Source organism: Podarcis erhardii, assembly GCF_964252035.2.
Source record: "Podarcis erhardii genome assembly, chromosome: 1".
NCBI classification, from domain to species: Eukaryota; Metazoa; Chordata; class Lepidosauria; order Squamata; family Lacertidae; genus Podarcis; species Podarcis erhardii.
The window spans coordinates 48,851,585-48,878,561 of NC_138497.1; the positions used below are offsets into that span (position 1 = coordinate 48,851,585).

The 26,977-nt window shown below is 41.8% G+C and overlaps 1 protein-coding gene and 1 long non-coding RNA gene across 14 annotated transcripts in view; one reads left to right on the forward strand and one right to left on the reverse strand.

The window, feature by feature from the left end:
• The window catches only part of RAD51B (RAD51 paralog B), a 351,970-nt gene that overhangs the window by 67,676 nt on the left and 257,317 nt on the right, over positions 1-26,977 (reverse strand). For 4 of the 11 annotated variants that reach the window (XM_081851642.1, XM_081851641.1, XM_081851643.1 and 1 more), the window contains exon 11: positions 17,405-17,505. The exons of 4 other annotated variants lie outside the window; for them this stretch is intronic. In XM_081851642.1, coding sequence (XP_081707768.1) covers positions 17,405-17,505 — 101 coding nt within the window. Of the gene's footprint in view, positions 1-17,404; positions 17,506-21,794; positions 21,927-22,199; positions 22,249-22,273; positions 23,516-26,977 lie in introns of those variants that run through there. 3 more of the 11 variants (XM_081851646.1, XM_081851640.1, XM_081851644.1) reach the window with 3 other exon arrangements.
• On the forward strand, positions 1,162-13,377 carry LOC309336305. 3 transcript variants are annotated; one of them, XR_014153981.1, is made up of 4 exons: positions 2,118-2,664; positions 3,063-3,154; positions 7,732-7,876; positions 11,914-13,377. It is a non-coding gene; the product is annotated as an uncharacterized lncRNA (long non-coding RNA). The 3 variants fall into 3 exon arrangements; XR_014153980.1 differs by lacking the exons at positions 2,118-2,664; positions 11,914-13,377 and adding an exon at positions 1,162-1,210 and having other exon boundaries at positions 7,732-8,572; XR_014153982.1 differs by lacking the exon at positions 11,914-13,377 and having other exon boundaries at positions 7,732-8,572.

Genomic DNA, 26,977 nt, shown 5'->3' on the forward strand with positions numbered 1-26,977 from the left:
AGACCAACTAAGTTTGCTATTGGTATGAGCTTTCATGTGCATGCACACTTCTTCAGTAGTGGTATCTGAAGAAGTGTGCATGCCCACGAAAGCTCATACCAATAACAAACTTAGTTGGTCTCTAAGGTGCTACTGGAAGGAATTTTTTTATTTTGTTTCGACTACGGCAGAACAACACGGCTACCTACCTGTAACTTCATTTATCTAGGCTCGCTGCAAATACCTCTTAAGTGAGTTCAGGGATTTCTGTGTATGGTCTGACTAAATTTCACCCACCATACAATATTTCTCCACAAAATGTTTCAGCAATATGCACCCCACAATATGTTTGAGCAGAAGGGGGAAGATTCTTTTTGCCACTTCTGTCATAATATACACTAATAAAGGTACTCAATTCTCTGAGTGTGTATCCATATGGACTCAAAATGACATGACCCACAAACTAGAGGGAGGTAGCACCATGCTTAGGGAAACCCCAAGGTTTGCAGATGCACAAAAAGTATTTAAGGGGGAAAACCTTCCAAAGGGGTTGTGGGAGATTCTAAAACAGCCTAATAAGGAATGATCTCAGTGGTCATGGAGCGCTGGTGTGAATGGTGCACATAATAATAATTTCAACCTCTCTTGTATTACTTGAACTTTCAGGATAGACAAAAGGAAGTACTTCCTTGTGCAAGACATGTTAAATTCTGGAGGAAGCTTTACCAAGATATAGTGATGATTGCCAACTTGGAGAGCTTTCAAAGGGGATTGGGCAAACATAAATCTATCAGAAGGTATCAGGCAATATGCCTCTAAATATTAGTTGATAGAGAACACCAGCAGGAGAAGGCTGTTGCATGCCCATGGGCATCTGGTTGGCCACGGTGAGAACAGAATGCTGGACTAGATGGGGCTTTAGTCTAATCCAGCAGGGCTCTTCTTAACTTCTTAGCCTAATTTTCACCCTTTCCTCTCAGAACAATCAAGTGACACTACCATTTTTTACTTTTTGAAACTCAAACAGCTTTTAGTTTTACTCTTAATCATTTATCCTAGATGAAGAGTCTTGGTGGAGTTAAAAGACTTCATTTGTTTCATTTAAGCAATTCGAGTTTGCCTAATAAAGGATACCATTACGACATTATTTTCTTTCCTTTTTTCTTTTCTTTTCTTTTGGCTGCTTGTGATTTTCCAGTTGGAGATATAAACTCCGGAAAGCAAATTGCAGGTAGGGTGAATTTCTTCTGTACCAGCACCTCCCTGCCTCGTGCCTCTCTCTACCCTCTCACCCCAGGCATTCTTTGCTGCTCTGTTTATATTTCAGAAACCATATGCCAAAAAGGAATCCCCTTTCAGCAGTAAATAGGTCCAGGAGAAACTAACTCAGCAATAGTCAAGCAAGAGACTGGCTATATGGGTATAACTTTTCTATTTTTTATGACACTATTTAGGATTAGGGAAAATTAGAAAGAAAGGAAGTTCTTTTTTCCATTTCCCCCCTTTTTGTTGAGCACAATTGGCCAGGTGTGTTTCTCCTGGCAACTCTTTACTAAGCCTTTTGAAGGCCTATGGGGAAATGTTTCCTCAGTCCCACTTTGTATAAATACACAATTAGATATTAGTGCTTCTTTAATTTTTATTGTTCAAGTTCTATGGAACTCCTTGCTACAATAATTCAGAATTCTGTGGTGACTTTTTTTTTTTTTTTTTTTTGCTGTGACCCATTCCCTTAGAATGCTTTAAAAACCTCCTAGTAGCTTAGTATAATAGGTTTAGGTGTGAGATAGATTCTCACACTGGAGAAAGAATGAACTATTAGCTAAGATGGTTCATTAAAGGGATATTTTGTACATTAAAGTACTGACGTTTACTATAGGGTCTTGATTATCATTTCTAAGAACTCAATAGATTTGGTTGCTGAAACCTGCCTATAAGAGGCATTTACTTCAGGTCCAATTACCTAAAGCTCTAACCCAGCCAATTTCACTCAAAACTCGGTCCAGTAACTGGATACAATCTGCTTCTGACACCAAATTTACTCCAGGTATACTTATGACTGCCTGGACAGTTTAGCTTTACACATCGACAGCCTGTTAGTCTAATACAGCCACTGGCTCCCTTCCTTTGATATTGACCAGCAAAGTATAGTTATCACACTGGGCAGGACTAGCTTAGACCTCAGCTATCCCACTTTGCCTCAGCTTTTACTGGTCTTAGCCATCATCAACTGACTTACCCAACTGGCGTTCTTTCTCCACACTTGACAGTTAACTGTCCTTTTTTCACTGACTAGGACCGCCAGCCAATCAGAATCTCGTTCTTCTTGAAGGAGAATTCAGTCTGAAGAAAAGTAGAAATTTGCTTTCCACTCAGTATCACAGATGCCCTCTCTTCCCTGCCATGTGTTCCTGAAACCTGGGACTGTTCCAAATCTTAAACATACTGGAAAGCATATCCTTAGGCCAGCTGTGATCTGATCATGCTGTAATGAATGAGAGAAAACAAAAACCAACACAGAGCTGGGCAAACAATAGGGCTCCTTGTTCTAGCCTGGAAGTGATCTTCATCCTCCATACCCCTCTCTCCATCAAAGCATCCCGCAAAAAGCAAGACTCTGAGAGGGTTATGCAATATGCCTTGGGTGATCCTTTCTTGACTAAAGTAGCTTGTGTTGTGTTGGAGGTGACACTCCTTGCATTGGAGAACATATGGGAATGGAACTATTATAGATCCTTTAAAATATGATCAGCAAAGCAGTCATTATTTCTGCCATTTATAAGCTTTGTGGGGGTGTTCAAGGCTAGGGTTTTTTAAACTTCTAAAACAAGGACTAGAAATGATTCTAATCCTTCTGTAAATCATCTGGAAATGATAATTTTAATCTTGGATCAGAACTGTTCTGCGAAAATCCACAAATAGCTCAGTACTGTTCTGATAAAATCCACAAATTTTGGAAGGGCCCAGAATTCTATTGATGTGGCATATATTATACATTCTGAGACAGATTTATCACGGCAAATGAATATATTGACCTTTTTATATAAAAAAAGTCTGAGAATGCTCTTTTCGCCTCATTCTAGCCATCACAAAGGATGCAAGAACAATAGGGCAATTCTGTGCATGTTTACTCAGAAGTCACCAAGTTCAGTAAGACTTACTTCCAAGTAAGTGTGTATAGGATTGCAGCTTATTTTCTTCTCATCATTTTGAACTGTAAATGTACTAAAACTTTAGGAACTCATTTGTAAACTAACTGTGCCTTTTGAGCCCTACTCACCCTGTCGTCAACAGAAAATGCTAGAAAACACTGTTTTATCACTTTCTTCTGTATCAAAATCCTTGAAAACCATGTATCTGTCCTCTCCATCAAAACAGACTACAACTCTTTCGTTCCAGAGATGGAGAAAACATCCCTTTCTTAATAGAAATAACAGAAAAATAGATATTGCTGTCAGCCTGTAATACTACTGTTGATTAGAATGGAACCCGTTAAAAATGGCAGGAAATGCTTCTATCTGCAATATTACACTATTTGAGATGCGAGCGAAGTCTTTGACTCTTCAGCAGTTTTGCCTGCTCCCACCCTCTGCATAGTTTCTGTATGAAGTTTTTACACCTTCTGATGCTCAACCCTTTCCTTGCCAGGGTTCCTACAGTCCTCAGCCTCTTCCACCCATCCCTTTCTGAGGCATTTTCTTTTTAACCTTCCTTATTGGTCCTCTGTTTGTTAGACCCACTGCTTCCCAACAGCATCAATCCTCCCTTCCTCCAATGTAGTAGTAGTCACACTTTGATAATTCGGCTGCCACTAAAGATGGTAGTCAATGGAGGACTGGGCCTGGTCTCTTGATGTGGCTGCTGATAGAGGCCAGGCCAGGCTTAATCTGTGTGGGATAGGTGCAGAGATTCCAGGCATAAATGTTGGTGCAAACCAGAGTCATAAGTGCGAAGAGCACTAGAAGCCGCTTGTGCCTACACTGCTCAGATCAAACTGGTCCCTCTTTTGAAAGCTGCCTCCTAGCGGTAGCTAGCATGAGTATATATTCTCCTCAGCTATTTAGCCAGTATGAGCACATACTCACTTCCTCAGCTACTGCTTTGTACCTCAGTGCACTGGAACACAGGAAGTTGCTAGTTCTAGGCTCTATTTCCATTCAGTTGCCCAGCGCTCAGCCTTCCTGTCACATGCCAGAAATATACTCTTATGCCAGTAATTTAGCCCCTACACTTAAAAACAAAAAACAGTACTCAAACAGTGTTTCTTCTTTAGTTGTCAGTTATTTGGTTCTTGAATTCAATATAGTCCATTTCCTTTTTAAAAAAAACAACAACAAAAAAGAGTGCATGCGTGCAGGAGGAGAGAGGGAGACTTGAATTAGGCTGGAATGCTGAAAAGAAGCATGCCAAGGTCAAAGCATATGGAAAACAGACAGGAGGGCTATATATAGTACACAATGACTTGCACTAATTTATGTGTTAAATAAAAAAAGGGAAAAAGGAGAATTCAGAATTGCTTGGAAAATGAATGAGAGATGTAATGGAAAAAGAACATTAGCTTAGGGAAGGAGCTGGAAGTTATTTAAGTGACTTGCTGCTATAAAGGCTGCTGTGGGGAAAATTGCCACATAGAGTCAGCAGATGTATTGAGAAATAATATGGACAGATAACGTATAACTGTGCAAATGCTTAAGTCTGAAGGAATGTAAAAGTATTTCCAGATCAGAAGGACACTTAGAACATTCACAGTATCACACGTACAATGGCTATACATACCCAACTATGTGTATCTTGTGATTGATTACATGCAAGGCTAAAAAAAAAAGCCCAGAATGTTGTATTAGTTGCAAAATTCAGGGTCCCGAGAAAGCTTACTACTTTAAAATTTACATAGTAATCGGCCAGCTCTTGTGGCTGTGAACATAGGCTTGAAAGGGAACCCAATTTGTTGGAAACTGATACCATGGGTCATTCAGGTGAGCCTATGAAGACATGCCTACCTTTACTTCCCACCACAGCCTTTACTTATATGGAAGAGAAAACTAACTGTGGTCCGGTTTTCTAGTGAAGAGGCAGCATGACACCCATGATTTGTAGCAAGACGCTCCTGAAACCTTTGGTATTCAGTCCTAACTTTAAACTCCCAGGTCACCATGAACCTTGGTGCGAAAGCTCTGATTCCTTCTTTCCTCTCTGGAACAGATTGGTGCTTCAATCTCACTTTCTCATTTCCCTTGATCTTGTTCTCTTGCCTCTCTGTTCTGCCCTCACTCAATTCCACCTCATTTACATTTCAAGCTTGCCCCACTATAACCTCTATTGCAGCCTAGGGCCCTCCCCTCTCACATAGCGGCAGTAATTCTCTCTCTTTATCTCTCTTCCTTCTCCTCTGTACAATTAGGCAAATTAGCTGATGGCCTTGGTTGTGCCTTATCTAGGTAGCCCCAAGATCTTGGATAGAGTGCTTCCATTGACAATACAAGTAAATATTCATGTAAGACTACATGTATGATCAGAGATGCATGTTAACAACACAGGAATGCTATCCTGAGATAGAATTGGGAACTGTGGTGTCTCACAATATATCACATTGGAGCTGGAAGAATTCTGATATTAAGAACACTCTTTAGTTAAAAATAATAAAATAGCAGGAACAGTAACTGTCCTAAGCAGCATTTGCCTAAAGAGTTTACCTGTGGCTACACCTGCATAGGCACAGGTCACCTTTTAGCCAAATACCAATCTTCTAGAATTTTCTCTTTGCTTTTTCTGTTGTTTCCACTGGCTAGATCTGAAAATGACTCCATCCTTACTTGCTTTCCAATTGTAATGAGAAAGTCAAGGTATTTGATTTAAGGGAAATTTCTTAACCTTGGCCCAAATCCAGAGAAAATTGGACATAAATTTCATGTGCAATAAATTAAGGGTCCCAGAGCCACCAGTTAATGGTTTGTTTGATTTTGTCTCCCAACCCTTAATTTTTTTTTTTTTTAAAGCTCTTTAGTCCTATGGTGCTGCATCCTAAACTAGGATGCAGATTTGAAACCATTCTGCTGAAGTCAGCAGAAGAAGGGGATTTACTGTAATTGCTTCTAGAGCACTGACGGTGAGTCAGATTTGTTCTCAACCTGTTTCCTAAGAAATGTGTACAGACCCAGCTGGGTGCTCTTTGTAATTCTGGCAAAGGTCAGCTCTGTCTCTTAGGATACTTAGTGAAAAGGAGAAAATTAGAAAAGGAAACTTAGTGTAAACAGTTCTCTGCATTGTTTCAGAAGCAATTAATGGTGTTTCCCTTTTACTACATTGACTTCAATTGGCTCACTAGGTTCAAGTTGCTCAAGTGAGCACAAAAAATAGCATTCTTTTAACAAGATAAAAATATACAGTGGTATCTCAGGTTACAAACACCTCGGGTTACAAACACTTCAGGTTACAGACTCCACTAACCCGGAAGTAGTACCTTGGGTTAAGAACTTTACCTCAGGATGAGAACAGAAATCGCATGCTGGCGGTGCGGTGGCAGCGGGAGGCCCCATTTGCTGAAGTGGTACCTCAGGTTAAAAACGGTTTCAGGTTAAGAACGGACCTCCAGAACAAATTAAGTTCATAACCAGAGATACCACTGTATTCCTAGGAATATTTGATATCTAAAATTCATCCACTTCATTTTGAAATAGCTTGTTGTTCAATCCAGTTTACAACAGGACTTAACACAATAAAACCAATGTTAAAAACTATTTCTCTAGAATCTTTTTGCTGTACAGTTGTACCTTGGTTGTTGAATGCCTTGTTACTCAGATGTTATGGCTCCTGAACGCCGCAAACCTGGAAGTGAACGCTCCAGTTTGTGAATGTTTTTCGGAAGCCTAATGTCTGATGGGACTTCCGCAGCTTCCAATTGAGTGCAGGAAGTTCCTGCAGCCAATCAGAGGCTGCGCCTTGGTTCTTGAACAGTTTCGGGAGTCGAATGGACTCCTGGAATGGATTAAGCTCAACAACCAAGGTACGACTGTACAGGTAATAAATAATTCCACCCCAGATGCCTTTGCCTGCTTTCTAAAAACAAACCAACCCATAATGATGGGCTAATATGAGTTTCCCTAGTAAGGAGTTTGACAACGAGAAGGCCCTACTCTAAGTCTCAACCAGGTTAACTAGGCCAAGGCGGGGGGGGGGGGGAGAGCAAGGTTCCTCAATAAATATTCCAGTGCTCTGAGAACACTGGCTTATATAGTGATCCTTTAGATACGGGAATGATGGAAGGCCTCCTCTGACTTTGCTGCCATATGATTGTTGACAGGCTTGAGATGTGGACAAAAGCCCTCAACTCTCCATTCCTAAATGTGCTCCAATTAGGATCTCTAGGAAAGAGAAAGCTCTACAAACTATCTAGTAAAATATATTTTCTTTCCTTTTAAAAAAATACATGGAAATCCCTTTGCCAGGAACTCCACATGATTTTGCTGCCTGTGGTTGAGAGAAGATCAGTCTGGGTATGTGGGGAGCTATTATTCCCAGATTAGGTCACTGGAGGAACAATCTGACCTGGAAGATGAGCAAAATGTGCTAAAATCACCAGGGAGGGAGTTAAGGAAGCAGAATTTGTTCTTCTTTCATTGGTAGAAGTGTTCTCAACATGCCCTCCTTTAAAATCAGGGCAGCTCAAATGTTTATTATTAGTGGCATCAGGTCCCAATGCCTCTCTCTTAGGTTCTGATTCCTACCTTATTGTATTGTTATCCAAGTTTGCAGCTGCAAAGGGGCATCGTCTCCGTAGAAATGCATAAGCTACCATCTCCAAATTTTCAGTATTTGTATAAAAGGAAAAGTCCTCTTTCTTATGGAGATGGAGAGGAGGGGCGAAGATGTAGGATTCTATGTAACAAGACAGCTCTAAGTTCTAGAACCGGTTACAATTTACTGATTGAGTTCATTCACTAATACCCTGTCCTATAACCGTCTGTTTCCTTTCTCCAGGAATGGGGGAACATGTGGTCCTCCAGATGTTGTTTGATTCCCTCAGCCACAGCCACCATGGCCAATGCTCAGGGGATGATGGGAGATGCAGTTCATTAATATCTGAATGATCACATGTTCCCTATCCCTGCCTTACCTCTTTCTTTCTCATTCTCATTTTCTCCTACTTTAGTCCAGGGGTAGGCAACCTAAGGCCCGTGGGCTGGATGAGGACCAATCTCTTTCTCAATCCGACCCACAGATGGTCCAGGAATCAGCATGTTTTTACATGAGTCCTTTTATTTAAAATGCATCTCTGGGTTATTTGTGGGGCTTGCCTGGTGTTTTTACATGAATAAAATGTGTGCTTTTATTTAAAATGCATCTCTGGGTTATTTGTGGGGCATAGGAATTCATTCATTCCCCCCCCCCAAAAAAAATAGTCCGGCCCACCACATGGTCTGAGGGACGGTGGACTGGCCCACAGCTGAAAAAGGTTGCTGACCCCTGTTAGTCACAAGGGAAAGCAGTAGACGGGGGGGGGGGGGGGAGAAATGAATGATGTATAGGATTCTAGAGATATCTCCCTGAGTTTGCAGTGATAAATTTACGCCAGAAATTCTTCAGGCTGTGGTCATCGGAGAGATAACAACAACAACAACAACAACAACAACAACAACAACTAAACTTAGCCTTTCATTTACCAGTGAGTGATTCAAGCCTCTGCCCCAAGATCAGTAAGCCTTAAATTTCTCTCTCAAAAGAAGCACTACATTATTCAGAGCTAAAGTACTGGGAAGGCGTAACATCCACCCCCCCCCATCATTATAGAAAAAGAAGGTCTTGGTGGGTTACAAGAGTTTGACATGCCTTTTCTGAAAAGAGGTCCGCATCCATATTTTTTAAAAATGTTTGAAGTGAACGGGCCTGTCTCTAAAAAACAGCCCAGAACAAGGGCTGCCCCAACAGTCAAGCACCACACCCAAATGGATAGACATGTTCTATTCCGAGGGTTCCTCAAGAAGCTTCATCACGGAATACAATCTGCTATAGTTGCAGTTCAGAGGGTTTCCCCTTAGGCACACTCGGAAGAAAATACTGTTATACCTTTTGCAGGTCTCCACTTCAATTTTCTGCCTTGTTTTTAAACGAAAATATTAATTTCCTTTATTGTTAATTTACAACAGCACTTCACTGACTTATATGGAAACACCCAAACATATGTGTGAACTTACAGAGCAGATTGCAACCTCTCATGCCTCATAAGCAGCTTGCTTAACAACCTTGCTTCTCTTTTTCTATATTAATATGAGTCAGTTAACAATCATTGTGCAACATTTTGTTTGCAAGGACATCTGAAGCAATTGCTTAAAACTGTATTAAATTTGCACAACAGCAAAAGGCTAGCTGCAGCCTGTGATCAACCCTTGTGTGAAGATGTTGGGGCCCTTCACCTGCCCCCTTGTCCAGCTATACATATACTGAAATAATCAGGAGATTGTGCTGCTTTCAAACTTAACAGGGACTTTTCTTAAACACTTGGTTGATTCTCTCTAAAAACTGAGAAATAAATAACTTAAAAAGTTATCACTATCCCTTTTCTTTCTTCTAGTCCTGGCAATTTCCATAGGAATGCAGAAAACATTCCATAGGAATGTATATTGAAGCAGTGACCCCAGCATTCAGCTTCCTGATAATTTTTTTAAATATCAAGTTTCTAGATCTTATGATCAGCACGTGGCTGATGTTGGGTGTAATCTTAGAAACTTAGAGGTGTCTGGAACAAGATTTCTAGTTACTATCTTAAGAGCAGGGTTCAGTTTCTTTTGTCTTTCCTGAACCATAGCAAAACCAGAATTACCAAAAATTGTATGAGTAGAAGAATAAATTGTAGAAAACAAGGAAAAATATCCATATTTACTTTACATTATCAGGAAAGTGATTTTAGGGTTTGGGGGTGGGGAGTTGTTGCACAGACTTTGGATTATTTTTTAATCTGAACTACACGAGTTACAGCAATGTGTTGATCTAGAAGCCTTAAGTTTGAAGGGAAAATCTGCCACTATTTTACTATAGAATCTGACTTATGCCATTTATTTGGAAAACTTGGTATAGCACTATCCACGTTGGGTTGCTTAAAAACAGTATGGATGGTTACACTGACATATATCTCAATGCACATTAAGACACAGGACAGAGAAAATGTGCATTAGATCAGTGAGGATGCAGCTAAAAAAGTGTGTGGGGGAAAGCCAACTCCCACTAATTCCACTTTATCCCTACAAGCTCCTGTGCCACCTCCAAGACTGTCCTCAGAGGAGATCAGTGTAGGAGGATGTAGGGTGAAAATGAAATCTGCAAAAGCTGCCTCCTCTGTTTGGTTACTTAGGATAGTCCTGGCCGTGACCAGAACTCAACTCATAGGATCTCTGGATCCAGCTCATGGTTCTCTTTTTATATACAGATATAAACATTTTTCCTAGGCTATATCATATAGATCTTCATAAATTATTTTATGAAGTTTCTCACTCAAATCCTACCATTCAAATTGAAAAGGGAAGATCCTTTCTCGTGAGACACCCATCCCCCTCCATCCTGCTATTAATTGCCAGAGATCACATCCTCCAGGCTCTTACACATTCTTCAGAAGCAGAAATTGTGTGCGTGGGGAAACTGGCTTTAAAATGGGCCCGGAATGCAACAAATAGCAGGTATTATAAATTCCCCGGAGGAAGACACCTGCAGCTTCGCTCCTTAGGGCTTCAACCTCACCCTTTAAAAAAATTACTGCAACCTGACTACTACTCTGCCATCTTATTTAAATTTTAAGAACAAAGCTTATGAGAAAAATCAGAATTCCTTAGAACTTTCCTTTGTATGGAAAAACAATTTATTGTTTAAGTAAATAATTAAGTCTCCCCCACCTCTTCTGCTCCTATTTATTCCCAAGACAGTGAGGCTTCAGATAGACTATTTTGTGGGAATTGCTTCAGGTGTACCCTTTTAGAATATTGCTGTCTTTGCAAATCACAGTCTAACTAGCACCAGCAGGTTACAAGCTATAGGAGACTTGTCCTTGGTGATCATTTTATATCATTTCAAGCACATCCCTAATAACAAATGCAATTTCATCAAGTTTGGGAAGAAAAGAAACAACAGTTTCTCACTATCCTTTGTTTTCTGTCAATATGGGGCCAATTCACACAACCACTTGGGGGGCTTCTTTTGAATCCAGGCATGGTATGAAGAAGCCAATTTTATAAATTCAGTTGGCCTGCACCCTTTCATTCCTGTTTCTTTCCCCATAGTAACTACTATACTTTTGCAGCATCCACAGACACACAACTCCATTGATATCTAAAGTCTCTTCCTTCCCAAGTACACTTCATGCTAAGAAGGGGGAAAAGTTGCTGCTGTCCTCTATGTGCTGTTGCTCAGTGTTTGCTGTTTCCTGGAAAATAATAAATAAATATGGTACCAATTCTGACTGGTTCCATTACATGGTGCCAGACACCAAGCAATAATTCGGATGAGGACAAAGAAAATGGCACAATTTCCTGCACCAGAAGCCTCAACAGTTTTAATACTTCTGCTGCCAGGCCAGAATGGAAAGCAAGGCTTGATTGCTATTGCCTTGCCAAGAAGGCTCATAAGAAGAAGAAACTGTGCCAGGAAGGGTATTACAGATGGAAATATCCACAGAATCAGAAGTCTTTGCCTAGCTGGAGGAGTCCAATAGAGGAAATTATGAAAATAAGGCGTTTTGTTATACAATATTGTATCAAACAAGGATGGCTGGATAACTTCCTCAGCCGTAGGCACAATGAGTGAGGAGGCTATAAAAGAGGGAGGAAAAACTGAAGGAGTGTTTCTGAGACCAATCTATTGAAAAAGACACTGCAAATATAATTTTAAGGGACTTGGTTCTAAAATGTAGAGCATGCAACTACAGAATCCCCATCTCTTCCTTTCAGAAAGTAAGAAGGAGTGAGAAGAATGGGGCATGTCATAAAAACTGCTGAACCAGCTCACTGATTCCGCTCACACCTCAAGAAAAAAGGGGAAAAGTATCTGTAGATCCAGAGAAACTGACTGAATCTGCCATCATGGACAAAAACATACTCTTACCGGTGCTGAACCTTCTCCCCCAAATAAAAAGGGCTGTGGCATCTCCAACTTAGTTACCCAAAGCACTTTCTTTCTATCTAATTACAATAAAAGAAAAAAATGACAAACTATTATGGCCTGTGAGTAGATTCTGAATGTAAGTTTGTCATTTGGGATTACCAGTGCTTCAGCAATTGGCCAACATGCCTGCTATAGGAAAGGAAATAATTAATAGCTTCCCCTCCCTGTAATCACTGCAGAAGGAATAGATGAACATGGGACGGGGGTGGAATTACCCCCTAATCACCAAGTACTGCACCCCAAAGGCCTTAGAAGAGGCTGTCACATTTAAGCTATGTGAATTTAGGGATCATGGTGGACTAATTTCCTAATAAAATAAACACTTTGCCTAACAGTACCTGCAACTGAAAAGCGCATTTATCTCTAGCATGGTAGCTAGATGTTGGTATTAGATGTAGGAAACTCAAGGCTCAAATCCCTCCTTAGCTATGAAGGTCCTTAGCTATGCCAAGGCAGTAGTTCACAGGATATGGCATAAAAGCTTACAAACAGCACTGTAAGATGACTGATCCCTTGCACAAAAGAGGTACTGGAATAGTACTCCCCATAGCTGTCAACGTTTCCCTTTTTTAAAGGGAAATTCCCTTATTCCGAATAGGATTCCTCGCAAGAAAAGGGAAAAGGTGACAGCTATGGTACTCCCCCCTCCCCAATCATTAAAGCAGCAAGGAGACTGCATAATAATTGGTAAATAATAGTTTCTCAGTGCTATTCTTCCAGAAAAAGAGGAAGATGGTAGTTCCCGCCAGTCCCAATTTTAAATTCTGGCCAATCAAACCAGGCCTTCGAGGTGGGGCTTGGGAGCAGACCGGAGTGGAGCAGGTTTCACTCTGGTCCGCTCTTTGGCCTTAAAAGGCCAGCTGCCCCTGACCTCAGGACTGTGATCACCCCCTCCCTTCCCTCCCTCATATTCATGCTTTGGGGCTTGTTCTATAGTAATGGTTTCTCTTCTAGGCTATGCAATTATGGCTTTGCTGTGGTTCTTTAATTGTTTGCTGTGGTTCTCTTTGGAGCCAGGACGGAATTTACCGGCAAACTGGCCCCATTTGCAGGTTTTGGCTTCCCCACAGCAATAGTCACAACTTTGGTGGGTCTGGGCTTTGGGGTGGAATCCTTCGTCTTAAATTGGGGTGAAGTGGTGCCTCATCCCCACCTCTGAACAGTTCAATCACAGGGGTACCCCATTGGAAGGGTCTAGTTGGAAGTCTCTGTCCAGAAGCCAAGGCGTGCGGCAGATGGGCCATAGAGCTTCTTTCAGTGTGATGGACCCAGTATCCCATGATCGACTCTCATGCCTCAGCCCTCCACCAGTAGGCTGGGAGGATCACACACCCAATACCTAAGTCAAATCTTACCTACATCTGGAATTGTGGCCAATTTCAAATCCCAAAACGTTTCCTTGTCCAGGTTGTTCACCTTAGACTAGGTCTTACTCCCGGGGAAGGGGTCACTTTGAGTGGGACCACAATTGAATCCTCATCTGTTATACTGGCACTAGGAGAGTGAGTAGCAAAGTCTTGCAGCATTTTGTCTTAACATGTAAGTCAATTTCTTAATGCCTTCAGAAAATGCTTCTATTTGCCTCATGGTAACTTCTGAATCTTCCATCTGTTTCAGTCTGTCTAGATCATCACCATCATATACTCTGATATCTAAACCAGGCTTAAACCATTTCTTTGATCCACTTCCAGATGCCTGTCCCAAATCCATCAAACATGCATACACTTCCCCATCTTCCTGCTTCTTCTGCCTTAAATTTCCAAAATTACTAAAAGCAACTTTCTTTTCTTCACTTTAGCTGTGCAGTGGTACCTCGGGTTACAGACGCTTGAGGTTACAGACGCTTGAGGTTACAGACTCCACTAACCCAGAAATATTACTTCGGGTTAAGAACTTTGCTTCAGGATGAGAACAGAAATTGTGCGGCAGCGGGAGGCCGCATTAGCTAAAGTGGTGTTTCAGGTTAAGAACAGTTTCAGGTTAAGAACGGACCTCCGGAACGAATTAGGTTCTTAACCCGAGGTACCACTGTAGCTGTTAAAAGGACATAATCTGGAGGTTCCATGGCTTCACACTTTTGCTGATGGGATTCTTGACCACCTTAGCAAGGTCTTGTTCGGTGGGATGTTCAGCCATAGTCTCTACATTGAATTGATGTTCCAAAACCAATAGCCCTCCATGAACACCACTCCCTCTCAAATTAGGAGTACAGGTGAAACTCGGAAAATTAGAATATCGTGGAAAAGTTCATTTATTTCAGTAATTCAGCTTAAAAGGTGAAACTAATATATGAGATAGACTCATGGCATGCCAAGCGAGATATGTCAAGCCTTTATTTGTTATAATTGTGATGATCATGGCGTACAGCTGATGAAAACCCCAAATTAACAATCTCAGAAAATTAGAATATGAAATGAAATCAGCAAAACAAGGACTGCAAATAGAGCAATATTGGACCTCTGAGAAGTAGAAGCATGCATATGTACTCAGTACTTGGTTTGGGCCCCTTTTGCATCAACTACTGTCTCAATGCGGCGTGGCATGGATGCTATCAGCCTGTGGCACTGCTGAGGTGTTATGGAAGACCAGGATGCTTCAATAGCACCCTTCAGCTCTTCTGCATTGCTCGGTCTCATGTCTCTCATCTTTCTCTTGGCGATGCCCCATAGATTCTCTAGAGCCCATGAGATGAAGCGCTCACAGACTCCCCATGAATGGAGAAGTTAGGGACTGGCAGTCAAATATGCCATTTGAATATTCCAGAGTCTTGGAACCTACTATAATGCCACCCACCTGTCCTAAAGCAGCAGCCAGCATCTCACTTGCATCACTCATCATTTTCTGGATTCTGCAAATTCCCAAGTCAAAAGCAGACCAGGACTTCCCCCAAAGTAAAGGCCTCGCCCCTCTATTCAAGTTTACAAGATTTCCCCTTTTTTCTCTCCCTTTCTTCACGCCCAAAAGCTCCCTCTGTCTCGCACCATGCCAGTAACCCCAAAGCAAGATAACTGAACCATAAGGAAGGAATATCAAATTATGGCTGCAATCTTATACCAATTTAGCTGGAAGTCAGCTGCACTACACTCAATAGGGCTTACTTCTAAGCGGCCAAGTATAGGATTGTGGTGCAACCCAGACGTAACCTCCTATCTTCTACCTTTGCCGCATCCAGCAGTTGGTCCCTTACCTTTCCCGCCCTGATTTGGCCACAGTGATCCATGCGATGGTCATCTCCAGGCTTGACTACTGTAATTCGCTCTATGCGGGGCTGCCCTTGAAGCTGTCCCAGAAACTCCAGCGGGTACAGAATGCTGCAGCGAGGCTCCTCACGGGGTCTCTGCCATGGGAGCATATTCACCCAGTGCTTTTCAAGCTGCACTGGCTCCCGGTGGAGTACAGGGTCAGATTTAAGGTGCTGCTTTTGACCTTTAAAGCCCTTCACGGCCTAGGACCCTCGTACCTACGGGACCGCCTCTCCCGGTATGCCCCACGGAGAGCCTCAAGGTCCATAAATAGCAACACCCTAGTGGTCCCAGGCCCTAAGGAAGTTAGATTGGCTTCAACCAGAGCCAGGGCCTTTTCAGCTCTGGCTCCGGCCTGGTGGAACGCTCTGCCTCATGAGACCAGGGCCCTGCAGGATCTGATTTCCTTCCGCAGGGCCTGTAAGACAGAGTTGTTCCGCCTGGCCTTTGGCTTGGAGCCAATTTGATTCCCTCCCTCCCCCCCTCTCTCTCTCCCTCCCTCTCTCTCTTTTGTTTTCTTTTCCTTCTCCTCCTGTGACGAGGCTACATTTTAATATTTTAATGTTCCATTATTTTAATGTTGTATTTTATTTTTGTTTTTAAGTTGTAATCATTCTTCTTGTTTTTATTATTGTTTGTAAGCCGCTCTGAGCCCGGCCTTGGCTGGGGAGGGCGGGGTATAAATAAAAAATTATCATTATTATTATTATTATCTTCACCTCCTTCAAGATAGATCTGTCCAGTGTACGAGACACTGCTCTTATCACTAAGGATAGGCCTCTAGTGCATAATGTGCAAATAGCAAGGAAATCATCCTAGTTTTTTTTAATCTTCCCTATGGAATTACAAATGTTTGATCTGTTGAACTCATATCCTGGCACATGTTTGCTTCAAACTATCTCAGTACATTTCTGACATACTTAGCTTTAAGTGTACTAATGATGCCAAGGTGAGATTTGTTCGTTTTTATTTAGATTTATGAATTTATAAATCTAAATATAAATTTATAGATTTATATATCAGCCTTAATTGTAAGATTCCAGGATTTTTTATTAATTTATTTAAGCTGTTCATATGACACTTAATCCCCAAAGTTTGTACGTGGCATACAGTGCCTCCATTTTCTCAGGGTTCAGGCTCAGTATACTGGCCCTCATCCAGTTCACCACTGAGCCCTGACAATGGTCCAGATTGTGTTCAGCCACCCACTCCCACCACTCAGATGTTTTGGAGAAACAGAACTATGTGTCAATAGTGTATTGATGACACTGTATCCCAAGACACCCAATGAGTGCTCCCAATGGCTTAATATTGAGCGATGGCTGAGGAGCACTGGGGAAAAGATTGTGCCCTGCGGCACACCATAGCACAAGAATCATGGATTTGAGACACAATCTCCCAGCGTTATTCTCTGGACATGGCGCTGAATGCAGGAATGTAAAATACTTCTGCCAATACACATTCCAAAGAGCTGCTCCAGGAAGCTACTGTGGTCAATGGTATCAAAAGCTGAAGAAACAGGAACAGAGTCACACTTTCCCTGTCCTGCTGTTGATACAGGCCATCCGCCAGGATGACCAAGGCTGATTCTCAAAATCATGCCTGAACCCAGATTCAAATGGATCCAGATAATCGGTATCCTCTAGGAAGTCCTGCAACTGCCTTACTAACACTCTCTTCACCATCTTACCCAATAAGGGGTATTTGTGACAGGGCAGAAGTTGTTCTAAACCACAAGGTCCAGGGTGGGTGTCTTCAGAAGCAGACATACTATTGCCTGTTGAAGGGAAAAATACACCACTCCATTGCCATGTCCTGGAGCCGCCTGGGCAAGCCCTCTGACTGGCTTCCACCAGCTAGGATGGACAGGGATCAAGAGAGCAATAAGCTGGTTGCAGCACTGCAATGGTCCTGTCCGCATCACCAGGCTGCATAAACTGAAATAAATCCCATAAAGTATGGAAAGGTGCTGCATTGTACACTTTTACTGGAAACAGCCTCAGAAACTCCTGATTTAATTAATACAGATTTGAACTTACTAATTCTAAGTCAAGCTTTTCCTTATTTCCTTGAAATGGGTTGAGGGGAGATATGCAGAAGAGACAAAAGTGACAATTCCCATGTTGCCAAGTCAGAGGAGCTGCAGTAAGAAAACAAAGTGATGGGAAATCACATTCCTTCATCAGTCTCGCTTGCGACTAGCTGCAAAGATAACGCATTAAAAATAGATGCGTCCCATTTCTGTCTGTGAGTAGCACCGTTCAGCGAGCAGCACGGTCAGTTTGATCAAAGGGGAGCTGAATGCAGTTTCTCAGGTCTTCATAAAATGCTTATCAATGCTACAGCAGTTAAAGGATTTAATACTTCTCCCCCCCCCCCCGCCGTACCCACACTAACCCACAACCTGCACTCTACTGTGTACATTAGCTGGTGCACAGCTCCCTGCAAGCCAGCTGGGGAAGGGAGGGAGGGAGGAGGTCGGGCTTTCAGTGCAGCTTCACACTACAAAGGGCTCCTTTGTTATTCTAGCTCTGTTTTAAATATCTGATGACTATTCTGAGCCATGTCAGTGCCAAATTCCCCTGCTTTGCTGTAGACTCTGCACAACAGCACATTGTGGGCAGACTGGATGGGGAAAGGCTGCTAGTGTATGGGTATCCCCCATTCCTTTGCTTCTCAGGCAGGTTTGCTCATTATCTCTGCCATCTTTTTCTCTTTTCTCTAATCCCCCATAATACTACCTGGCTGCTTTGGGAACAGAGACGGAGCCAGCTCCTGATACAGCAGTTTACCCTCACATAGTGTGCCAAGATGGGTGTAGTCGCTCTTCTTAAGCTAAGGAAGGCAAAACAACCCAAGTGTATCCATCTTGCATGGTACAACTGTGTCAAAACTTGTTGAGCCTGTACCATCTCTTTTGTGATCTTGACAGGAGATTTCCTAGGGGAACTTAAGTGCTGAATTTGGCAGTGATTTAGGAGGTTGTATTTCCTTCAAGACTGTCTTAAAGACATCTCCAGATTCCAGAACCAGTCTGCTCAGCAACTAACATCCTTCAACTTTCAATTAGGACCGACAGCTTTGTGAGTTTGCTTCCAATGCAATGGGGTTCTAGGTGTGAGCTTCCCACATTACGGTTCTTATAAAACCTAGGCAATACACCACCACGTATTCACATTCATCAAAGTATGCTAGGCACCAATGTCACAAGAAAACACAGATGAGGACGGTTTGTTATGTATTGATGCATGTGGATATTGGCATCAAAGTGTGGTATGGCCTCAAAATGCATCATGAAAAACAACAGCTGTGATGGAGGAAGTTCAAATGACACTAGTGGGCAAATGCTGTGGGGCAGAAGTGATCCAGAGGCCCCACCAAGGCTGATTTCATATTGTTTATTACATTTGTATACTGCCCATATAACTAAGTTCTCTGGATGATTTACAGACCAGTATGCACAACCCAAAATTTAAATAAAAACACTAAATCAAATCAGCAAACAAAAAATAAGTAAATCTAATACTAGCACAAACACAGCAGCATCCCACTTGTCTGTTTACTGAGAGGAGTAGTACTGGGCCAGGTGACTGGAACTGCCTCAGGCAGACCTACCAGACTCAATTCAATAGCGAAGTTGCCTTTTGGAATTGTTCTGACACCTGCATTTCCAGCTTCTTTTACTAATGCCCAAATAAAACTACATTTCTCAACAACAGTCACAACTCTCACCTTCAACTGTGTATGTGGAGCAATGGCATCTGGAATGAGATGCAAAATCAGCAATGGAAAAGCCTCCAGGGTTTACAGCTAGTGATGCACAGATAAATCTATTTCCAATCTGTTTTCTAAATCTGCTTTACCTTATTTCTGCATCTCATTCGTGAATTTGAAGAAATCCTCATGGAAATTAATTTTTAAGTACAGGCAACAACCATTTTGTGTGGGGGTTCCATTCCTGGCCCCTGCCTGTGTTGGCAGAGTGAGTGTAAGCCCACTCTGCCAAGTTACATCCCCTATTATGACCCCATGACCTCTTCTTGGTCTCCACCTTACCTCACTGCTGCCATGTCAGATGATGTGTGAGAAGAGGGGATGGATGTGGTTTGGGTGATCTGTCAGGGAATGGGGGTGTTTGTTGGTTTGGATGACCTGTGAGGGAAGAGGGGCATGGTTTGGGTAATGTGTGAGAGAAGGGAGAAGGGGTTTTGGGGGGTGAGGTGTAAAGGGAGTGGGTTGGCATGGGGAGTTGTGGGGGTGATAGGTAGGCAGGGGTGGCTACAAAGTCAGTGAAAGCATCTTCCTCATTTCAACTGAAAATTTCAATGAGAATGTCAAAATCCACTATGTGACACATCAGGAATTACTGATACTGTAAAAGGAATGTATGATGCTGCATATGATCTCACTAAATTTGCAAATGTAAAATTATTTTATAAAACTAACTCACGGAGAGTTGGATTTATCAGTGGTTAACAGTCAGAATGCTCATTCCTCAGAGTAACAGTTTAAAGTGCAACAGATTAGTAATGGCAGGGAACCCTGCACATAGCTAAAACCTTCTGATGCAGAGCCAGTATCAGCACTCAGAATTTCTGGGCTGCTGCCAAGGCTGCAATGCCCAGGCAGAGCCTACCAACTACAGTTTCTTTGGCATCTCCTTTAAAAAGGTTTCCCTCCACTGGTCCAGTGTTTGAGCCCCTGGGTCTAAATGCCATTTTAATTTTCTGCAATACTCCAATGTAGCATCACCCTGCAAGCATTGTGGGAAAATTAAAATGGCAGTTCATAGTCAGCTGGTGCTGCTTGAACTGAAGCTGTGCCTGCCACCACTGTCAGGTAAGCCCATCAGGATCCATCAACAGAAGAGGAGACTCACCAATGGGCATTTTGCCCATGATACCCCCCCCAAAAAAAACCCCTGAAGGGGCCTTTTTTAGATGTGATAGTTTATTAAACGTGGAATACTGGGCTGGAGGCTGTGAGTTCAGCCCAGCATATGCATCCTTAACACCATGAACTGGTCTGAAAAGTGGGTATGTGAGATCCAGAATGTTGAGATACCAGAGAAAATTAAAATTGTATTAAAAATGTATTTGTGTGAAAGTAATCAGTGTAGCACTGCACTGTTATTGCTCCAACAGTCTTTTGTGTTTCCAAAATCATTTTTTTCCTATGAGAAAGAACACAAAGTATAGACTTGATACTCAGTACTTAACTCCTACTTCTAAAAACTTGAATTCACACAAACCTGCTTTTCATTTAACCTATTCACCTGAGGCTTCCAAGTTGCTCAATTATTGCAGATAAAGGCTTTTCATTATTTGTAAACAGTACTTATCAAAGGGAAGGAAGCCCTGGGGTTGGTAAGAGTCTGTGGTTACCAGGTACACTGTGTAAATTCACCCCAGGGCCTCTTCTCACCTTACACTTGAAAAAAAATAAACCCTGCTTTCTCAGAAGTTCCACTTGTGTCTGTTATTTATTTGTAAAATGTACAGCCAATGCATAAATATAATACATGTTAAGTAGAATTTAGACTAGAACTATAGAATATAATCCACTGCCCCAGTGAAAGTACCCATGACGCCCAAAGATGTTTTCAAATGGTAGAGCTCAGTGCTTTATATGAATAGGAAATAGTTTTGCTGTGTTCCATGGCAAAAAGAGCATAGAAACAGCTCCAATTGCAGTCAAAGAATTCTTGATTTCTCGTCAACCTGTTAAAGTGATTAAAACTTGCATTCCAGATATAAACCTTTTGATGTTGTAATGAGATTGTGACAGAAAAGCTCTTGTGCTAATAAATTTCTCACTTTCAGCAAAGTGCAGACTTCACTCATGTGTGCAGAGGAGGAAAGGAGAGAGGATGCTGAATCAGAGGACAATTATGGTGGATTTCTCGCCAGCTCTATGTACCAGGGCTCCAAAAGCGATTCAGCAGCTGATGAATAATTTGGCTAGTACAAGAAAGACATTCTATGCCCATGAGCCATGCTTCCTTGTGGGAATGTATTCTTTATCCTTTTTTAGTTTTAGCAGAATGTTTCAGCTGGCATCAAATTAATTCATAGTCTGAACTCACCCTTCTTCATAAAATCATCATAGCAGGATAAGGATCTCACTGTTAGCATATAAACAGTTTGCAGTGCATGTAGACATTTGATGTGGATGCAAACTCATTAAGAACTGGGTGGCTAGAGTTGCTATCAGTTCCTCATCTGACACCAGAAAGCTCTGTCTAAAGGCTACTATGATCCACAGACCAGTACAATTAACTAAACTTGGCTAGTGAGGTTTTTGATATATAAATTTTCCTTAAAGAAGGAACTGCAGCTCCCCTGCATAGCCACTTTTGGGAACTGGGAGAGTTTCAAAAGCAGTTTGTTGACCAGGGACTGCTTAAAATAATAATAAAAAGAGTCTCACTGAGGAAACTGAAGTCCTTGGGCACAAGTAACAGCTATCTGGATTGTGGCCACGATCAAATGAAGGCAACCCAAAGCAGCAGATGAATCCATCACAACAGGGATCTTGTTTTGAAGACTAACACGTCAAGCACTGCAGAAGAAAATGCCAGGAAATGTGAGACAGAAGCATTGTTTCTAAAGAGAGTACTTTTAGAGGCTTCTACATGACATTACAAACTGTTTATAAAACTATATTAGCTGTGAGATCCTTAGAGGGTCATCAGAAGGGAATGTTTGCTTTTTAAATAGACAAGAGTCTATTTCTTTGCAGAGAGAAAAAACCCATAAGCATCCATATGGAAAAATCATATGCTTGCATGTATGAAAAAAACACCCTCCTCCCTCCTTTTGCCCTTGCATGTACCTCTTAATTTCTTCTCCATCTGCTTCTCTGCAACTGACTTCGACTCTGTCTGAAAATAAGAGGACATCTAGATCATCATGAAGCTGATCTGCTGTTTAATAACCAACCTAGATTCACACAAACATGAGGCCGAATTCAAACACTAGAATAATCCTCACCACTATCCATAAAATCCATGGTTTTCTGTTATCTTAAGAAAATTCTCAGCAGGCAGAATTTGACCCCCGCCCCCCAAGCCTAGCTGTCCCAGTGACACCCACCAGATACATCAACAGGAAGGGTAAAGGGGACTAATGGGCTACCAGCCGATGGTGGACTTTGCAGGCCTCAGCCAGCCAGCCAATTCCATCTTACATATTTGCTTTTGTTAGGGCTATCCAGCTCTGCCACAATGTCTCAGCAATGTGCATACCCTGCCCTAAGCAAAGTAACTTACAGGATGTTGCCCCGAAAGGGTGCAGGGGGACATCCTCCTTCTCTGCTTCTCAGTAAGGCCAGCTCCCCCCCCCCCCATGAAGATAGCAATCCCAAGAGCCATTACTGCACCACTGGCGGGACTGAAGCAAACTAGGAATCATAAGGAACTTTGTGTGCTCTTCATAGCACAGCTCTGTCCTGCTTCAAGCTGCTCTTAAAAAGATTGTGTTAGTTCCTTGAAAGGAGAAGCACATCTGAAGAAAAGAAAGCAACCATACTGATTACTGAAGGTTAACACCGGCAAATTAAGAATAAGAAACTCCTTAAACAGTATTAGTTGGAGAGAAAGAAATCTGAAGGGAGGATAGCAGCTCCTGAAGTTTCAGTTTTGAATGCCAGGTACCGCAGTATGAACAACATTACACACACACAAAACAGAAAGCCACCACTATTGTTTCATGTTTTCCTACTTCACTGAGCTTATGACCACATTAGCATGGGAATACTACATTTTCTAAATTACTTTCCATCTGGCAAACATTGATTCCTCCACCCCAATGTTTCAATTTGAGCTGCAATTAATATATGTAGCACTTTCCTTTAAGTAACATCAACAGCTTATGCAACACCTGATCTTGCCAAAACATCAGCAAAAGTTGCTCATCAGCAAAACACCAGCATGCACAGCTATGTGAATCTATTTGTTACTCAACAAAGCCAGCAGAGGGTGCACAAAATACTAGCCCCTGCATGTACAGACTGAAAAAAATAACAACTGCTTACACACCACATCACTTCTCATTTTCTGATAAGCAATGTAAATTACTGCTAGATGAATTACATCCAATCACAGCTCTTCATAGAATCCACAGAGGAAAAGAACCCATTGAACTGACCCGCTGCAGGGGAACGAAGAAAAAGAGAGATTGTTGTTTATAATTCTATTTTTAAAAACTTTAGAGAGATAACGGATGTCCTGTGGCAATAAGGGCTTGCTAAATACCCACACAGCCAGAACGGAATTTTCCTGTCTTACTGCTTTAAGTGAATCCAAGTACATAAAATGGAGGGGACCTGGAATTTAAACTTCAATAGCAAAAATTAAAAACGTAAAAAAAAAGTAAACCAATAGCTTTTAAAAGGCTGCTTAATTTCATTAGCTAGAACTATTGAGGGAAATCTTACTCTCAGACAGGGCCATAACTAGAGGTGCTTTAAATTGGTGGTTTTTGCAATGTGGAATGAATCTCTACAACAAAGAAAATGTGCAAGCACAGTAAGTACAGTGTGACAGAAGTTTATATTTTCTGTGAGTGCGTGGATCAAAAGGCCGCATTCAATACCAGCTCTCCAGATTCTCCCTTGACACCCCATAGTCGCCTTTGACTAGACTTAACCGTTCAGAGGTCCTTTGCCTTTTTTACTTGTAGCAAAAGAGAGGCTTCCACCATACATCTTAAGTTATGATGTATACAAGCGCTTCCTGTATTGTGTTCTTCTGTATTGTGGGAGAAGCTGAAGTTCAAATGGCAAGATGGAGAAGTGTGCTTTCTGATGACTTGCTCCCCCCTCCCCAACAAGCCTATTTATGGCGTGCCTGCAGCAATTCTGAGTCACAATGCCATGTCTGAGGGAGGCAGAAAACAAGCAGCCACAGAATGATTAGAGGAGGAAGCAGAACAGGAGATAAAGGGAAGTGTGGGTGTGACGATTCTAGGAGAACAGAGGAGGATTCTGGGAGCCCACTTCTCTGGGCTGTTCACTTTTGTGTCTCAAGAAAGCACCCAGTTGCCTCCTATGTCAAACAACTCAGCAGGGAACATAGGGGAGTATTTCCTGCACCTGAGTTTGTCTCCAGAACTCATACTGGCAAAGTCAGCTGTGTGCAAGAGACGGTAACACAATAGTGAAATTTACAGTTATTGTAGAGGAATGGTTTTAGGGTTCCGTGACAAGTCAGACTAGAAGGGGAAATGGTGTTGGTTACATGTTTCCTAGCTTAAATTTTGCCATGCCCACCTCCACAGATTTTGTAGAATGTTTCAATTAAAATAAAAGTGTTGCTTTAAAAAGATGAATGCTACTTTTTCTTCTCTCCAGAAATATGACAGGAGGCAGGTTTTCAATAAGCAAGCAGAACGTACGCCTTTCTGAGCAGCCCAAAGTAGAAGACTGGAGAGCTGCAATGGCTTAGATTTAGAAGGAAGGGAGAAGCAAGTTGTGTACAGGTACCAAGACTCTATGAATACTGATTTCCTCTCACCCAAAATTTCTGTTCCTGCTATATTTGGAAATGCATTTGGTGGAAAAATGTAGGTAAAAATGGCAAGTCAAATATACAATTGTCAGCAATTCCGGCCAGCTGTAGCTTTATGAGAAATGTACTGTGTGAACAAGGAATCAGGTCTTCATTGTGTGTGTGTGTGTATGAGAGAGAGAGAGAGAGAGAGAGAGAGAGAGAGAGAGAGAGAATGTGTCTACCAACATATTAGCATGTATGTTTTTGAATAACAGTGGGTCAAAAGGAGACATACATATTTCAAAAGAGGTTTGCTTTGGAATATCAAATCGTGGCTCAATCTATTGGTCTGTAATTTTGATCAGACAAAGTTTGCTTGGAATAATGTGCATCAAGACTGGTCCAACCATTTTGCCTGATAAAGAGCAGTTTAAGCATCAATTGAGGGTTCACAGATTACAGTACTTAATGAAATATTGTAGCCTCATTGTACTAAATTGTAATTATAATTTACTAGAGAAATAAGACAGGATCTGATCTGTCAGCAAATCCACTGGTCACCGTACCCACTAGCTGCTGCAGCTTTTAAACAGATGTGTTTACAAGCCCCAGATGCACTGAATCATTACCCTAAAAGCCATGTGGGGATTTTGCTGGTCCTCATGACAATTGCTGCTGGTCCAATAGATAAAACAGGAGAAGCTGCACAGATGACATGACAGCAGTAGTGTCAAACAGGGCACAACAGCATGTCAAACCCCTATGTCAGGAAATTTCTTCCTTTGAGGTACTTCCTGTTCCTGTCCAACACTTGTGTTGGAACTGTGGTTGTTGGAGAAACTGATATCTGGAAGCACCAACTGTGCCACTAATCTTTCCGTAGAGGATTCTGTTACTGAGCCTCACATAATATATATGTTGAAACAGATAGAAAAGTTATGAAAAGTAACAAAAATCTTACAGTAGTACTGAAAAGAGGATCTAAGAATTCAAAAGTGTAGTGAAACCAGTCAATTCTAACAATTACCATAGGAGATGGCATTTTCCAATTGAAATTCAGAGTCTATTATATTTGAATCAAATAGGGCCAGACTAGATCTCAGCACATAGATATGAATGTGTACACTTATTCTGTCCTTTGGGCCTAACCTCTCACTCCTCCAGCTGGCAGATCCAGGGACTGCTGCACTGGGGGAAAGAGAAGGAACAGTTTGTCACATCAGATGGAAACAACTGCTTTAGTTTTCAGACATTTTCTGTCCTCCTAAAAATCAACTGAGAAGCTAACTTAAATGCCAATTTTACAATCCATTCTGTTTGTGTTCTGCTCAGCATCACCTCAGAGAGTCTTTAAAAAGCCTTCTTTTTCTAAACCTTCTTTTTGAAATGGCCTGTTTTTCAGAAGTATATTATATTTATTAATGAACTATTACTATAAGGTAAGCACACTGCACTGGACGTAAAGAGCAAGACTCAGCTGAATGCAATATGTCCAGTCTTCTACGCACACCTTGCTGAAATGAATGTAAGTTGTTCAAAAACAGTTTTCTGTGGAGGAAGCATTCCTGGAGGTTGGTTCCCAAATATATTTATAAGAATTTCGACAGGCATTCCCTGAACACATACAAGGCCCAGTTGTTATTGTTGCTGTCTAGATGTTTTCTTTTAGCGTAGGGAAAAAACCTCTTACAAGGGGAAAAAGCTGCTGTTTGATTATAGGAAGGCAGCCTGAGCCCAAGTCACATGCAACTGGCTGTCGCTGCAGGGTAAGCTATCTGGTTCTCCTCTTCCGCTATGTTTGGCATAGAAAAGCCCAAGCAGTGACATATTTCAGATTTGCCCTTCTTCCCCTTTCCAGTTTTCCACTTTTCTTCTGGGAGAAAAACTATGGGACATATGTCATCTCCTGTCCTTTACTCCAGGTTATTGTGAGCCAACTCCCTGAATCTCCCAAAGTGGATCTTAAGTTTCCAAAAGGATGGCTAGTGTGAAACCAAAAAGGACCTTTCACCTGCTCCACTGGCTTGGAGCTTTGGGTGCCTAGCATTGACCTGTCCTGGCCTCTGGCCTCTGACCCCTCCTTCTGACCCTGCTGGATTATTCCTGCTGCGCTTTCTCCAAG